Source organism: Megalobrama amblycephala, linkage group LG17, assembly GCF_018812025.1.
Source record: "Megalobrama amblycephala isolate DHTTF-2021 linkage group LG17, ASM1881202v1, whole genome shotgun sequence".
NCBI lineage: Eukaryota > Metazoa > Chordata > Actinopteri > Cypriniformes > Xenocyprididae > Megalobrama > Megalobrama amblycephala.
The window spans coordinates 30,676,385-30,691,539 of record NC_063060.1 but is presented as its reverse complement, the minus strand read 5'-3'; the positions used below and the strand labels follow the sequence as shown (position 1 = coordinate 30,691,539).

The 15,155-nt window shown below is 36.4% G+C and overlaps 1 protein-coding gene across 1 annotated transcript; it reads right to left on the bottom strand.

Moving 5' to 3' along the window:
- Positions 1–151: 151 nt before the first annotated feature.
- On the bottom strand, positions 152–13,165 carry oxsr1a (oxidative stress responsive kinase 1a). The gene is made up of 18 exons (XM_048164827.1): positions 12,864–13,165; positions 11,979–12,091; positions 11,074–11,182; positions 10,807–10,948; positions 10,185–10,240; positions 9,794–9,903; positions 9,595–9,696; positions 7,592–7,725; positions 7,433–7,481; positions 6,759–6,824; positions 6,543–6,665; positions 6,404–6,442; positions 6,200–6,313; positions 6,016–6,086; positions 5,430–5,482; positions 5,212–5,280; positions 3,403–3,467; positions 152–3,298 (listed from the first exon to the last, which is right to left on the bottom strand). The coding sequence occupies exons 1-18, from the start codon at positions 12,931–12,933 to the stop codon at positions 3,224–3,226; spliced, it is 1,560 nt and encodes a 519-aa protein (XP_048020784.1). The 5' UTR covers positions 12,934–13,165; the 3' UTR covers positions 152–3,223.
- Between the last annotated feature and the right edge of the window lie 1,990 nt (positions 13,166–15,155).

Below are 15,155 nucleotides of genomic sequence, written 5' to 3'. Positions count from 1 at the left end.
TATAGTGCTGACAGTCTCTGTAATGTATAACTGAACATAACACAAGCAATAAACTGGATAAGTGCCACAGTGGGTTATGCTGCGTCATGAAGCACTTTAATGTCATTATGCAATTCATATTCATAGCATAACAAAGTCTGCAGGGAAAATATTGGTTTCATTCTTTATTGATTATTATTAAAAATAATTGGGTACACATGCACTGGAAATCCCAAAATGTGAAATACTATACAGTGTTCTACCATTGTCCTTAACACACCTTACTGTGAGTGACAGTAATACCTCCATTGCTGTTGTGTTGTGAAAGATCAATCCTTGCAGTTCAATGAGATAAAAACATGAAAAATAATTGAAAAGACACTACATTTTTTACACTTAAATATTACACTAAAATTGAGCTAATCCCTCTTTGAAAGACTTGCGTACATGTGCTTGGTGTGAAAATACATCAGCCCTCCAGACTGATGGAACGACCATAGACAACTCACCTCAACACAGAAACATTACCAGAGAGAAAAACAAGCATCGAGAGATCAACAAGATCTGATGTGTCAATCTGAAGACAAATCAGCTGATTTAATTATCTTTAAGAATTCATACAAATGAGGAACCAGAATATGCTTTCAACTTTCAAAGTGCTCAGATTAATTACTTCTAATGAACTTCAGAAAAGGGCCAACCACTTGTGCACACGTGAAAACAAATACTTCATATCACTATCACTGAAGAAAGAAAGAAAATGAGTCAAGGATGTGTCTTACAAAGGGGAACATAGTTGAGGCTGTTTTTGAGGCTTTAGAGAATCAACAGCATTTTCGACAGTCAAATGAAATCATTGCGTTCAGGCTTTGACTTGACAGTCTAATTAAGGTATCTTAATTAAATTGTAAAATAAAATTACAATGATTACAGTAAGGTGGCATGCCATTGTAATGAGTTGTTACCCATTTAAACATACAAACACACAAAACACACATACCACAAGCTTTCTTTTTAAGAATCCCACCAACCAGTCCAACAATGACGACCAAACAAAGACAGCAAGGCAAAAACCGAAATGCAGAAAAACAAAAACAGACCGCCATTGTTGACAAAGTAGAACTCAGAACATAAAAAAAACACTCATAAGTCATGCTAATGTAATCTTTTATGGGAAACATTTTCAGCAATGAAACTCTTTGAGCAAAGTGTTGCGTTCTTTCGAATGCGAACACAGAAGACAACAAAAAAAAGACATGAGACAAACCACCACGTCGAGTCCATAGAAAGGCCAACTGTGAACGGTATGTATACTGTTTATATTATATATAAACAACACCAATTTCATTATTTACATGTTTTTTTTTTTTTTTTTATCAAGTACTCATTAAGATGCCTCACCCACATTCATTGTTGTATTCACACTAAATATATTTAAAAATAATAATAATAATTCAACAGTCATTTGCACATACACACAAGTGCGAAAGTGACAGCGAATGAATCACTGACCATGTCTACAATTAATCGGTTTTAAAACCAACTTTAAATTAACTGTTTGTTGGAAGCCAAGGAGGGAAAGTAACTGGAAAAAAATAAAAAAATGAAATGACGTGGAGTGAAAAACCTCACTAAAATTAATTATTATAATAATAAACCCAGTAAAGGGTGAGCAAAAAATCTAAATAAAATAAAAAAAAGAATAAAATACCAGTTGCATGTGAACACATTTTTTGCCTATATATACATGGAATCAGTCTGAGACAAATGATATTAAGCAAGTGTAATGGACTTAAATATTTACAGACACACAAATATAGGCCCACAAATTCAAATCCAATGGATCCTACTGCCAATATCACTTGGACACCGCATGGGTCCTAAAATCACTTCTCTTTTGTTTTTTGCTGGCTTCACTGGTCTTCACTTCATCAACAGTGCTTGCAAGGCCAGCAATGTATTGAAAGTCTTTTTTTTTTCTCTATACACATTTTTGCAATTCAGTTCCATGTACAGACTCAATTCTGACTTTGATTTGCATTTTATTTCAGGTTTGCTGTGCATTTAGATTTCTATATAGTTTATAGCTTGTGAAATTTAAAATTTAGTTTAAAATCTCCCATTGAACATCAGAATACTGGGAAATCAAAATTTAACTGCCAGCAATGATTTGATTTTTACCAAAAATGTTAATGCTATTCTTTTGCTGCCTTGCAAGCACTGGTATTTCCTTCAAAATTGTATAAATCTAGTTCTGTAACACTATCCAAACAGCTGCCACTATACTTCATAGATATGCATGTAAATGTAACTTGTAACATTATGCTCAGTCCATAAAATTGCATATACCCTTTTCCAATATAAAGCCAAATGCACAATTGTTTTCTGAAAAAACAGCATAGACCAATTTGATGAAAAACTCTCAAATTCTTGTTCATGTTTTTTTTTAAAGCTCATTTTCTCATCTCTCTTGCAACTTCTGTTTTCACGGAGAGCCCATTCAGCAAAGTCAAATGAGAGCAAAATGATCAGCATATCTTAAGTCAAAAATCATTCATGCAGTCTGGCATTAGCCCATGCAAAACGATGGGAATGTATCCCGATAGTGAGAGAGCAGCTGAAATGTGTAACTGTGAGGTGCAGTGCACAGGTGTAACAGTGAAGCATCACGTCTGACGGAGTTGTGGGTGACGTGACTCCCACGTTTACCGGTTAATGTGTAAAACCGTACAATGTAGATCGCTCCAAAATGACGGACCACATCGCATTGTACTGAACAGCTGACTTTATAGGCGGTCCAACATGCACCCATAAATGCTATCAAATGACAATCCTCCCCTCTATCCTCCATTGAGGTACACAGCTGAAAGCACACACAGTCACTCATTCGTTTCACAGATGAGATCCACAGCTACTGTTTACCTACAGTTGTAAATTCAGTAGTACTATCGAAAGTAAGGCAATCTTCTTTTGACATCTACCAGTATTAGGAGTTGGTTCAGATTGTGCAAATGTTTAAAGCAACAGAAAAAAACAAAACATACATGAATACTGTAAACATCTGAGGTGCGCTCGTATGAAGAACTCGGATGCAGTCCTATTCAACATTTGTTAATCCTATGTGGTGTCAGATTCCTTCTGTCTCTTTGGCAGTAGTGGTTTCTTTAGGCCAATGAAAGCATTTACAATGCACTGTTGTGCAAACAAGTCTGTTTTTTTTCCCGGTTGCTGGTAATACTGTGTTTTAACTTATACTCAGCTGAGCAAATCCCATGAGTTTAACGTCGTCTGGAATTTCAGAGCTGTCCACTCCCGATGCCTAAACAGGAGAAAGATAAACAGTGTCAAATATGAAACACCTCCAAAGAGTAAAGCAAGCACAATGCAGAAGTGACCACTACACCACGTAATCGAGTCGCTTACCAGCTTGAAAGTGACATTTTTGTTGGTTTGTGGATCATCAACGATTTTCTGCAAATTGGCTGCAACTAAAAATTAAAGTAAAAAAAAAAAAGGCAACACTTTACAATAAGGTCTTATTTGTTAACATTAGTTGATGTATTAAAGGTGCCCTAGAATCAAAACTTGAATTTACCTTGGCATAGTTGAATAACAAGAGTTCAGTACATGGAAAAGACATACATTGAGTTTCAAACTCCATTGCTTCCTCCTTCTTATATAAATCTCATTTGTTTAAAAGACCTCCGGAAAACAGGCGAATCTCAACATAACACAGACTGTTACGTAACAGTCGGGATCATTAATATGTACGCCCCCAATATTTGCATATGCCAGCCCATGCTCAAGGCATTACACAAGGGCAGCCAGTATTAACGTCTGGATCTGTGCAGAGCTGAATCATCAGACTAGGTAAGCAAGCAAGAACAATAGCAAAAAATGGCAGATGGAGCAATAATAACTGACATGATCCATGATATTTTTAGTGATATTTGTAAATTGTCTTTCTAAATGTTTCTTTAGCATGTTGCTAATGTACTGTTAAATGTGGTTAAAGTTACCATTGTTTATTACTGTATTCATGGAGACAAGAGCCGTCACTATTTTCATTTTTAAACACTTGCAGTCTGTATAATTCATAAACAACTTCATTCTTTATAAATCTCTCCAACAGTGTAGCATTAGCCGTTAGCCACAGAGCACAGCTTCAAACTCATTCAGAATCAAATGTAAACATCCAAATAAATACCATACTCACAGGAATCGATGCAGCATGAATGACGAAAATCTTGTTAAGATCCATTTGAGGGTTATATTAGCTGTGTGAACTTTGTTTATGCACTGTATAACTGCACTTATAGTCGAGAGCTCGGGAGGGCAGGGAGCGAGAGATTAAAAGGGGCCGCGCAGCCTGAATCGGTGCATAGTTAATGATGCCCCAAAATAGGCAGTTAAAAAAAATTTATTAAAAAAAGTCTATGGGGTATTTTGAGCTGAAACTTCACAGACACATTCAGATGACACCTTAGACTTATATTACATCTTTTGAAAAGACATTCTACCTTTAACTAACATTAACTAACCATGAGAAATACAATTATTACATTATTTATTAATTTTTTAACATTAGTTAAAAATACAACTGTTCATTGTTTGTTCATGTCGGTTTACAATGCATTAACTAATGTTAACAAATACAATGCTTGATTTGAAATTAACATTAAGTAAGATTAATAAATGCTGTATTACTAACTAATGTAGTTAAATATGGAAGCTTGTTTACACCACTGAATAAGACAAAAAAGGTAATTGCGACTATCTCACAATTCGGACTTTTTCACACAATTGCGAGTTTACGTCTAGCAATTGAGTTTTTTGCACAATTGCGTGATATAAATTCAAAATTGCGCGTTATAAATTCAGAATTGCATGACAAACTCGCTAGTCAGACTTGTGAGATATAAACAATTCTGAGAAAATTCTGAGAAAAAAAAAGTCAGAATTGGACTTTATAACTTGCAATTACAAGTTTATATCTCAATTCTGAGAAAAAAAGTAGTCAGAATTGCGAGATACAAACTTGCAACTGAGAAAAAAAAGTCAGAATTGCGAGACGTAAACATTGCAATTATCTTTAAATTGTTTTATTCTGTGGCAGAAACAAGCTTCCATAGTTAACTAATGAAACCTTAAAAGTTTTACCATTAAAAACACTCCTTATTTTCAACATTTGTCTTTTTTGTCAAGCAGCTATTTTTAACTTATTAAACTCACCAATAACTAAATCTCTTCCATCCACCAGTCCTGCAGACACAAGCTCCTGAGACACCCCGTCGGCTGTGTCTGGATAGAGAGGAACAGGGAGGAATTAAATTAGACACATTTTACTAGTTTTGTGATCAAGATTACAATTTGTCAATTTATGTAAAATTAGAAATTAGGAAGAAGCAGAGTTAGCACACTTAGTCAAGTGATCAGTAAACTTCACAAACCTCTTCCCGGCATGAACTCAAATCTGATATCGTTTAGCTCTTTCTTTGTATTCCTGTTGTAAAACAAAAAGCAAAACACAGATTAACAGGTTAACTAAGTTAAAGAAGGCATTTTGATTAAATTGTAGAATTGTAAAGCACGAATGTTTATTTACAAAGTAAGTATTCATTGATATTTTAAATTCAAGGTTCTTCTAAGATTTAAGTTCTTTAAGCTTTTCATATAATTTTCATACAATTGTTTTTTTTATATTATTTCAAAATATATTTGTAATAGTTTTACTTAACAATAACAACACTGCAAGATACTTGCCTTCAACCCCGCACCAATGATCTAAAAACCTTTGTGATACACTAAAATATTTTTATTGTCACAAAAAAAAAGAAAAGTTTCACCCAAACATCTCACTATAAAGTTACTAGGATCACTACGTGTGTTTCTATTTGTGCTGTCAAATCGATTAATCAAATCTAAAATTTAATATGTGTATATATACACATATACACACATACAAATACACATACACACATATATAGCATATAAATTTAATAATATATATACACAGACATATATTATGTAAAATACCTTAATCTTAGGACCAGGCTGATGGGGGTTTTGGCTGAGTCCTGCCCTGTCATAGTAGGTCCACCAACAGCCTGTAGGGATACAATTTCAATATCTAAAAAGTCAATTACGAACCAAGTCAACTAGTTTGGTCATGCTTACTGCTGATTCTCTTGTCACAGAAGTGACTTAGAGTAGAGCTCACCTGGGAGCCTGGAGAGGACGCTGATATTGTGGCAGTGTCATCTGCGGCATGTGGCACTTCAGGCTGTCCTGCAGCGACTGGCTGCAGGAAGCTTAATGGATCCGTTGGAAAGATCTTTGAAAGAAACAGAAAACGAGAAACAAGATTTTCATGAGAATGGTTTTGGAGTAATTCAGAAAGTAGGAAGCGGAAGCGAACTCTCACCTCTGCATTTTGCACAGCCTCCTCCTTTACTCTTGGTGACTAAGAAAAGACAATTTAAAGACTTAAAACATGCTTTATCCAAATCCACAGACTAGATTAAAACAGCCTTTAAGTAATGGTGTAGCAGACAAGTATTTACCCGTAAAGCGGCCACTGCTGCCTTTCCTTCCTCACTCTCCATATCCAGCTCGTCATCACTCCATTCCCACTCTCCATCCTCAGTCTTATGGAGCCGACCGCTGGAACCCGGAACCCTCCGCACCTATTCACACGCGCAAAAAACTGCTTAAAGCACAACTACTATTCTTAATTCATCATTTACACATCATATTCAGTCAGTGAATTTGTCCCCCACCTTCCTTGATCTCTCTCCTATTGTTGGCGCCCTCTCCAGCAATTTTTCTTTCAAGTATTCATTGTTCTGTGAAGGAATTGTGGGGGAAAAAAATTAAAATTCATAGCAAACTACATGCTAGTGGACAACAGATTAGATGGTTATAAATAGAAAATGGGTTATAAATATAATCTTTCACATTATTATTAATTATCAAATAATTTTAGATACCTAATATTTTGGTAAAAACTGAAATTAAGGTCATGCTACTCTTTAAAAAAAAAAAATAAAATTTGAAATTTGAGACAATTAGAAGAGACAGCATCCTCTGTGGGTCGTAATGCAGCACTGCAGAGCAGCCCTGTTTATTGCCACTGAGCCGCTAGGAAAGAAAGTCTGCTGAGGCAGCACTGCATTTGTTACAATATGGCCTGTATCCCATGAGCAGGAAATAGCTTTAGAAACTCTAATCCTGAGTATTTGTTACAGTAAACCAGCCATGCTGGCCCAGTGATTTGAGAATGTTCAGGCAAAAATGACTGTAGCCAAACTAAATAATAACTGACCTGCTGGAAGCAGCAATTACATAAAATGGAATACACATTTGTGCACTTAGATTACCAGTATTGGAATGTAAAATCTAACTACTCTAGCCATTCTCTTTAACTTTACAACTTTGTGTTACAGTATCTTACCTTGGCTTTTGTGAAGAACTTGTGTTTTAAAAGTTCAGCAGCTGTAGGCCTGTTGAAGAATGCTGAATATTAATAATAAGACCAAAAGCTGAAGTTTTCTGACCATAAGACCAAAAATCGAATACAGAATCTGTAAACTTTGGGAAATAAATGCACTACCGTTTTTCTGGATCCTTCTGGAGGCACAAGGAGATCATCTTCCGAAAGGATTTACCGTACTTTTTAACCATCTCTTTATCTGTAACTCCAGTTTCTAGACACGGAGGGTCATTCTGCAGGGTTAACATGAGAACCTAAACCAAAAAAGTGGGAAAGGAGGAAGAAATCAAGACAAGACCAACACAAATGATTATTGTGGGAAAAGTGTAGACAAAAGGCTGAATGACTTGAATGATTTTTGCTATAGAGGGGTGCAGAGATGATGTATTTTGTAGTCGAAATAGAGAAGTTAGCATTGCCCTGGTTCCCCAGACATTAGCTTTTAGATAACAAAAATAAGCTCTGCGACAAAAAAAAAAAAAATGTTTATTACAAGATTTATTCATCAAGATAATGTTCACAAATTAATTCTGAAGCCTAAATACAACTGTCAGAAGTGAAAAGCTAAAGCTAAGCTATAAACTACAACACAACAAGTGTGACTTTAACGTCACCACCACTAAGTCTAAAAGTTACAATCTACAAGTTGGAAAGTTTGATATAGAATAGTTTGTAAGGGGAGTTTAAACACAACAAGACTATAAAAGAGAAACAGTGAGTTTTCCTGCTCAGCATGATGATGTTTAACATCCCTCTGTGGTCCCATTTAGCCACTTGTTAGCAAACACCGTTTTCAAGACATAAAAGCTTAAAAAGAACAACGAGTGGAGTATTACTGGCGTAACTTGTCATAGAATAAAACATGAAAATACTTTGAGCTTGTGTTAGCCACCAACCTTATTTCAGGGATTTAAAGGTGCAATATGTAATATTTTTGCAGTAAAATATCCAAAAACCACTAGGCCAGTGTTATATATTTTGTTCACTTGAGTACTTACAATATCCCAAATGTTTCCAACTATTTGTAATCGCGAGAAAAATGCAATTTTAACCAAGGCTCCGGGACGTGTTAATCGCTTGTCAATTGCGTCATACCTGCGTTAACCTCGGTTTCCAGTTTTATTTTGTAAAAACCATGGGAACACCAAAGACGCATTAATATATTACACGTTTCAATAGACAAGGGAACAACTGTTTTGATATATTTATAGACAGAAAACGAATTGTTGTTATATAGCTCAACACGTTTAGTCTTATTGTTTAAATCTAATTTTCTTGATTTTTTTTTTTTTTTTGCGAGTACCATGCTTTACCATGCCTCAGAGAAAAACACTATTTTGTGAAGTAGCTAACATAGCATAATCAGATGCAGCTTTATTTTTAGTAACAGTAATACAGAATGTTCTCCATCATACAATACGTTTTAAAATTAATTGCATGCCGTTTATCAACACAAGCCATCCAGCATTTAATATGATATTCTAAAATCGATCTAGCTTACTGCAGTGTGTCTCAAACAAGTGTCTCACAGCAGCTGCCGAGCGAATGCACAGAGCAACGTTATAACAACATTTTCAACACACTCAAACGTATCTAATATGATAAACAGAGCTGTGTTACCTCATACTCATGACCGGAAAAGCATAAGTGGCGCCGGCGACTGTGGCATAATAAAAGTCCCGCTGCTCGTGAGGCGTGTGTTGAGCAATCGCTCCAGCGGCCTCGTTCAGCTCCCACAACACTCAGTCCTGCTCTGCTTCATACTACAGTAACATTAATAATCTCTTCCATGAACATGATTTCTTCCTGAGTCCTATCCTGATTGTTTCCACCATCCGTTGAGGTAAAGACCACATGTCCCAAGATTCCGTGCTCAAACTTGCCCTCATCAAGCTACGCCTTTGTTTTGAATAGGCTTCTAGCAGACAAAATTTTTACATATTGCACCTTTAACCAAAAACTCACTCAAAAAAAACAAAACAAAAAAACATTGACTTTGAGACAATGAAACTGGAAGTGCAAAATGCTAACTCATTTCCGGGTTTTAGGGCTCTCCAGCACTCTATTGGCAGATTTAATAGCAGATTCTCCATCAATTGAATACAAAGTGACTTGCTGCTCACCTTCATTGGAGGATATTTGTGATACGGAGCAGCCCCAGTTGCCAGCTCAATAGCTGTAATCCCGAAACTCCAGATATCAGCTTTGAAATCATAACCCCTAACCTGTCAGTGAGCAAACACATTATAATTATGTTATAACAAAGCCATTCAGTTTCCATAATATATAAGGCAAAGTAGGAACAGGTGGGACAACACTAACCTGCTCCATCACCTCAGGGGCCATCCAGCATGGAGTTCCTACAAATGTCTTCCTCACTTTGTTTCTAGTCATGTCTCCACCAGTTGCTAAAAAGGCACTAACACCAAAGTCTTCGGGGGAAAAGCAGAAAACAAAGCTATCAATCTTCTGACCCAAGATCACTGCACCACCTCTGATCAAATCAGAACCTTTCTAGTCCATATAAAGAGCATCTAGAGGCCATTCACAGACTTTAACGGGCAGATGATATCTTGCCTTTTTTTGGTTTGCTTCAAGAAAAAAAGACCACTTTTCCCCTCCGAGTATTAACATTTAAATTGTGTTATAAAGATACATAATTGTCAATAATTGGAGAAAGCATAAAAAGAATGTATTGACAGTAAATCTCCACCTGCAATTTGAACAGAGCCGTCCTCTCCTAAAAGAATATTTCCAGCCTTCACATCTCTGTACAGAAAGAAGTACAGATAGTGTTATGCTTGGTGACTCAACAAAATTCAGAATGGAAAATGAAACGCACATAAAATTATATAACCAAACTAGGGGTGTGACTAGATCTTGTGCCACAAGATCTTATGATATTAAAATGTGGGGATATTTCTCGTCGAGATGAAAAGCTGCCTGGCGATAATAAATAAAATTGGTGGTACTTGAGGAGATTCCCCCTTACATATGTAAAGTGCTTTGAGTTTTTATAAACCTACAACAACAAAACATCAGTATGTTTCTAAATATGTGAACTGTTGTTAATAGTTTGCATGTTTTGATGTCCACATGTTCAAGACATGACACTATCTTAAAGAAGTGGCCTAATATTAAACATTAAAAGGATAGTTCACCCAAAAATGAAAATTCAGTCGTCATTTACACCCCCTCAAGTTGTTCCAAACCTGTATGAATTTCTTTGAGTAATTTATATAGTGTAATAACAATATAGTGTTTCTTAAAAATATTGTCTCATGAGCTAATTGTATCGTCACACCCCTAAACCAAACCATGGCGTATACATTTACCTGTGAATCTGACCATTTTTGTGCAGATAATCAAGACCTTCTAGCACCTCTTTTAGTATGGTGGCAATGCTGGACTCATCCATGACACCCGATTTGTGCTCCCCTTTGGAAATGATGTACTTAATAAAATCAAGAACTGAGCCTGAAAACAGACATAAGTGGAAGGATATTGTATTATGCAGTACTTTATTTTCAAAAGACCAATTAATAACTTTCCATTTGCTATTATGTATTCAAGACATGCATTTAAACAGTTAACTAACTGACCACCACTGAGCAACTTCATGACCAGCCAAAGCTCATCCTTGACCACAAAGGAGGTGTAATAAGACACAATATTTGGGTGATGGCACTGGCTCATTGCCTGGATCTCTTTCTAAACAAAAAATAAAAGGAGAAAAAAAATTAGGAAGTTAGGAAGCAGAACTGTTTAAATCTTAACAGAGGTTTTAGAAAAGGCAATAACTGTAAGTAACAGCAAACAAAAGGTCCCATTGCTCCTGACTGCTCAACCACTACTTCAAATTACTTAAAGGCCATTGATGAGTTTTAGGTAACAGAACTCAAAGAAAAAAATAGAGCCCAGTCTGTCTCATAGGACATTCTAACTCTGATAGTTTAATCACAAACCAGAAAGGTCTTTCCTTGTGTCTGTGCCAGTTTAATCCTCCTCTGATTGACAGACATGTGGCTGCCTTGCACATGACCCGAGTTACATCATGACCCTGAATCATTAACCGAGGTGAACAGAACAGACTCTGAAGCAGATGTACGTTGCATAATTTTTCTAAAACTGAAATACCGTCAGACAGTCAATTGTGCTTGCAAACATCAAAATTGTTTTAGTTAATTTTTGTGGAGCTTGTCTCAACCTCATTGCACGCTTGCAGAATGGGATAAATGACTAAATTACCAAGAAATTCAACTAATCTATTTTTGTTAAAAGAATTTTTTACATAATGCACAGATATATATAAATATTGGTATATTTTAACCTGATAACTTTTGTTATGCATTTGTGGGAAATATTGATTTTTGTCCAATCCACATTATGCTTCTAAAGAGAGGCAACTAAACTATCATTCATAAATAACCAGTTTAAGCTGAGCTCCATCCTAATCAAATACCTTTAGGTGGTGTGTCTTATTTTATGAGCAGTAAGCAGACATTACCAGGAGCTCATCCATGCTGGTCTGGCATTTCTCAAGATTGATGCGTTTAATGGCCACCTTCTCCTTCCTGGGTTTGCAATATGCTGCCTGGACCACAGCTGTTGCTCCACTCCCTATGTGACAGCAAAAAGATGTGTGTTTTTAATAGCAAATTTAGTGAAGACTTAAAAATGCATATAAAATACATGCAGAAAACATTAGAGAAGATGACGGATGCAGATGCTCATTGTATCCTCACTGCATAAATTAAATTAGCTATTGAAACCCTTTTTTTTTTACCAACATAATGGGATGTTTATTAAATTGTGCCCCTGATGCTAATTCTAATGAATGACATTTCAATGTCTTCATTTCAGATTATTCTAAACTTCTTTTTAATTAATTTTCATGTTTCTTTCCGCAAAATGACAACTTCAACCACACTCAAACGACAAGAAAATCAGCTCTGGTTATGTGATTGATTAGAAGTAAACTAGTTAGGTAAAGTGTTCCCAAAATACGTCAAACTTTCATCTAGAAAACAAGCTATCTGCAGGAACGTTATATTAATCAGTTTGACACCAAACTAGCCAGCAAGCAAGTTGTCAACTGTAATAATTCTGTAACCACCAAGCACCCCATATGTCATATATCACGTTGAAATCTTCAAATCATCAGTAAATCAGCCATTGTCCGCAAGCATTACAGTCTGCTGGCATGTCGGGTGGCTAGTTAGCATGGCTAACACAGACTGAACATCTTACAGGCGCGATGCCTCAATTACTGATGGAGATCTGAAATAACACAGACCATCTGGGCCCCAGAGATCTTAACACAGATGTCTTATTCTCCTTTAATCTAACGTTCATGTGATGTAGAGTCTGATTGTGTGATGGGTTAGCTCACCGATCACCTCCTGTAGCTCATAGTCATCCTTGTCGATAGACCAAGGTTGAGAGCTCTGGTCCTCGGACATGACTGCAGTCAGATCACGTCAGCAGCACGCTACACTGTACGCTCACACGGCTGCAGGCGATAGAAAACGGACGATGGGGATTTATACTCGATATACTTATGTTGATCTTGCCGACCGCTCTCAGTCTCAACAGCCAAACTTTGCCAACAGAGACGGTGACCCCGCCTTAGGCGGAAAACGCTCTTCCTCGTGTCAAAATCTTGGAGGCGACCAAAATTATGTCACGTTACGCCACCTACTGGTCATGACGCAGAGTCACCGGGGAGAACACTAGAGAAACTGACTGTTTCCTGTTGAAATCATAACAGCTTGTTCTACTGTTGTATATTACTTGAAATGCATTAGAGTTTTCGTGTATGTAACGTTAACTATTTTTTACTCTTTACTGCACTGTAAAAATGTTGATACAGAAAAAAAATGTTAATTGGTTAAAGTCCAACTGAAATCAAAATTTAAAGGGGTCATGAACTGCATTGTTTTATAATGTTTCCTGGGGTGCACTTATAATGTTAGTATGCTTTTTACATCAAACATTGTCATAATTTAGAAATAAAAGGCATTTTTCCTACCCTGATTTTAACCCTCTGGTTTGAACGCTCTGTTTTAAGGGGCGTGTCTGCTGTGAGACTACAGTGTAAACGCCCACTGCTGTGATTGGCTGACATCTTCCCATTTGAAATAGCCAAGTATTACTCTCTCTTTTAGCGTGTTTTTACTATTACAGCTCTCAAGGTTAAAGGTGATAGAGAGGATTTTTTCGTCGACTGAGAATCCAAAGACTGTTACTGAGTTTTTGAAATGAGCGCATGCGTAAGAACAGCCCCCCTCCTTCACAGCTTATTTCAAAGGAACGCCTCCCAAAACTCGTGCACGAGTATTGGAACACGAGTGTTTACCACCGGCATTCGCTGTGTCATGTTTTTTGGATTCATTATGTCGTACTCACCGCATGTAACTCATAATCTGCAGTTGTTATTCCTGCAGGGCTCTCAAGTGTCACGCATTGAGCGTAACAGTCACTCATTTCGGTCTTTTGTCACGCACTCCCGCCACACATTGCATTTCTCACGCAGAAAAACTATTTATCATTTATTTAATTAACATATTTAATATGCCGCAGCGCCCAAAATGTATCTCTCTCTGTAACCGGGAAGGAATCAAGTGCGTCTCGAACCTGCCACTTATCAGCCAATAAAAAAAAAAGAAAGAGGCTACACAATAGCCAATCAGAAAATAGCACTATTGTATCTGGGTAAGATTTAACGCAACAACCAATGAAAAAAAAGCATATCCTGGAATTGTTCACCATCATCCATGTTCACCCACAGAGGAAAACACTGGAGCTCTGAGTGAGCATTACTTTGAGCACAGAGTAAGTCATGATCTCCTGTTTTAATGTTACAACAAATTCACAACTTGTTTGACACAAACAATGACAACTTGACTGCTGTTAGATAATCAGATAATCAGCATCAGTTTTTCATGAGTGTCTGAACTTAGCCAGCAGTTTTACAGCCTGTTCATTGACACCTGCTCAGAACAAGTAGTCTAGGCCTAGTTATATTTTGCAATCACACGATGACTGACATTTTGTTATATTAAACATCTCTCTCTCCAAATAGTTTTAATAATTTTATTAGCACTAAATAAATTAAAGTGTATTGCATTGTCGACGTTATAGGTCACTTTTAAAATCATGTCACATTTTATATCCTGGCCATGGAGTGTTTCCCATACATTGACTAGACTGTGGCAGCCCGCCACATTCTAATTGGTCCCGCCACAGTCTCAAAATATGAATACGGATATGACGTGATATTTAAATTACCATCTGATAATTGCTCTCCTTTATATGGCAAAAGTGGGAGTCATACAGCAAAATAAGTAGACTAGCACCAATTAAGTTTTCGTGTACTATATTCAAAGTCATCTGAAGCCATTCCATAGCTTTTTTTTTTCTTCTTCCAAGATTTAGGCTAGAATACTTTTTGCTGCTGAATTATATACTCACCTAGTTTACTTATTTATTTATTGGTCAGCTTATGATTCTATATTTTTATTCATTTGTTATTTTTATCTATAATGAAGTGGTGTGTTTAGTGCATTCTGGATTGGTTAACAAATCAAAGAGTGACCATTCCACAAATACAGTCACAGGCTCCCACAAATAAATTAATTCAACAAAGGTAACCTCTTTTGCTGCATATATTTTTAATGGTTTA

Excerpts from the sequence above, each read along its gene's own strand:
- oxsr1a (XM_048164827.1), bottom strand. The coding sequence starts at position 12,933 with ATGTCCGAGGACCAGAGCTCTCAACCTTGGTCTATCGACAAGGATGAC. Across the intron at positions 10,241-10,806 it reads AAAAATGGTCAGATTCACAG|AGATGTGAAGGCTGGAAATA; the intron begins GTAAATGTATAC and ends CTTTCTGTACAG. Across the intron at positions 6,825-7,432 it reads AGTTCTTCACAAAAGCCAAG|AACAATGAATACTTGAAAGA; the intron begins GTAAGATACTGT and ends ATTCCTTCACAG.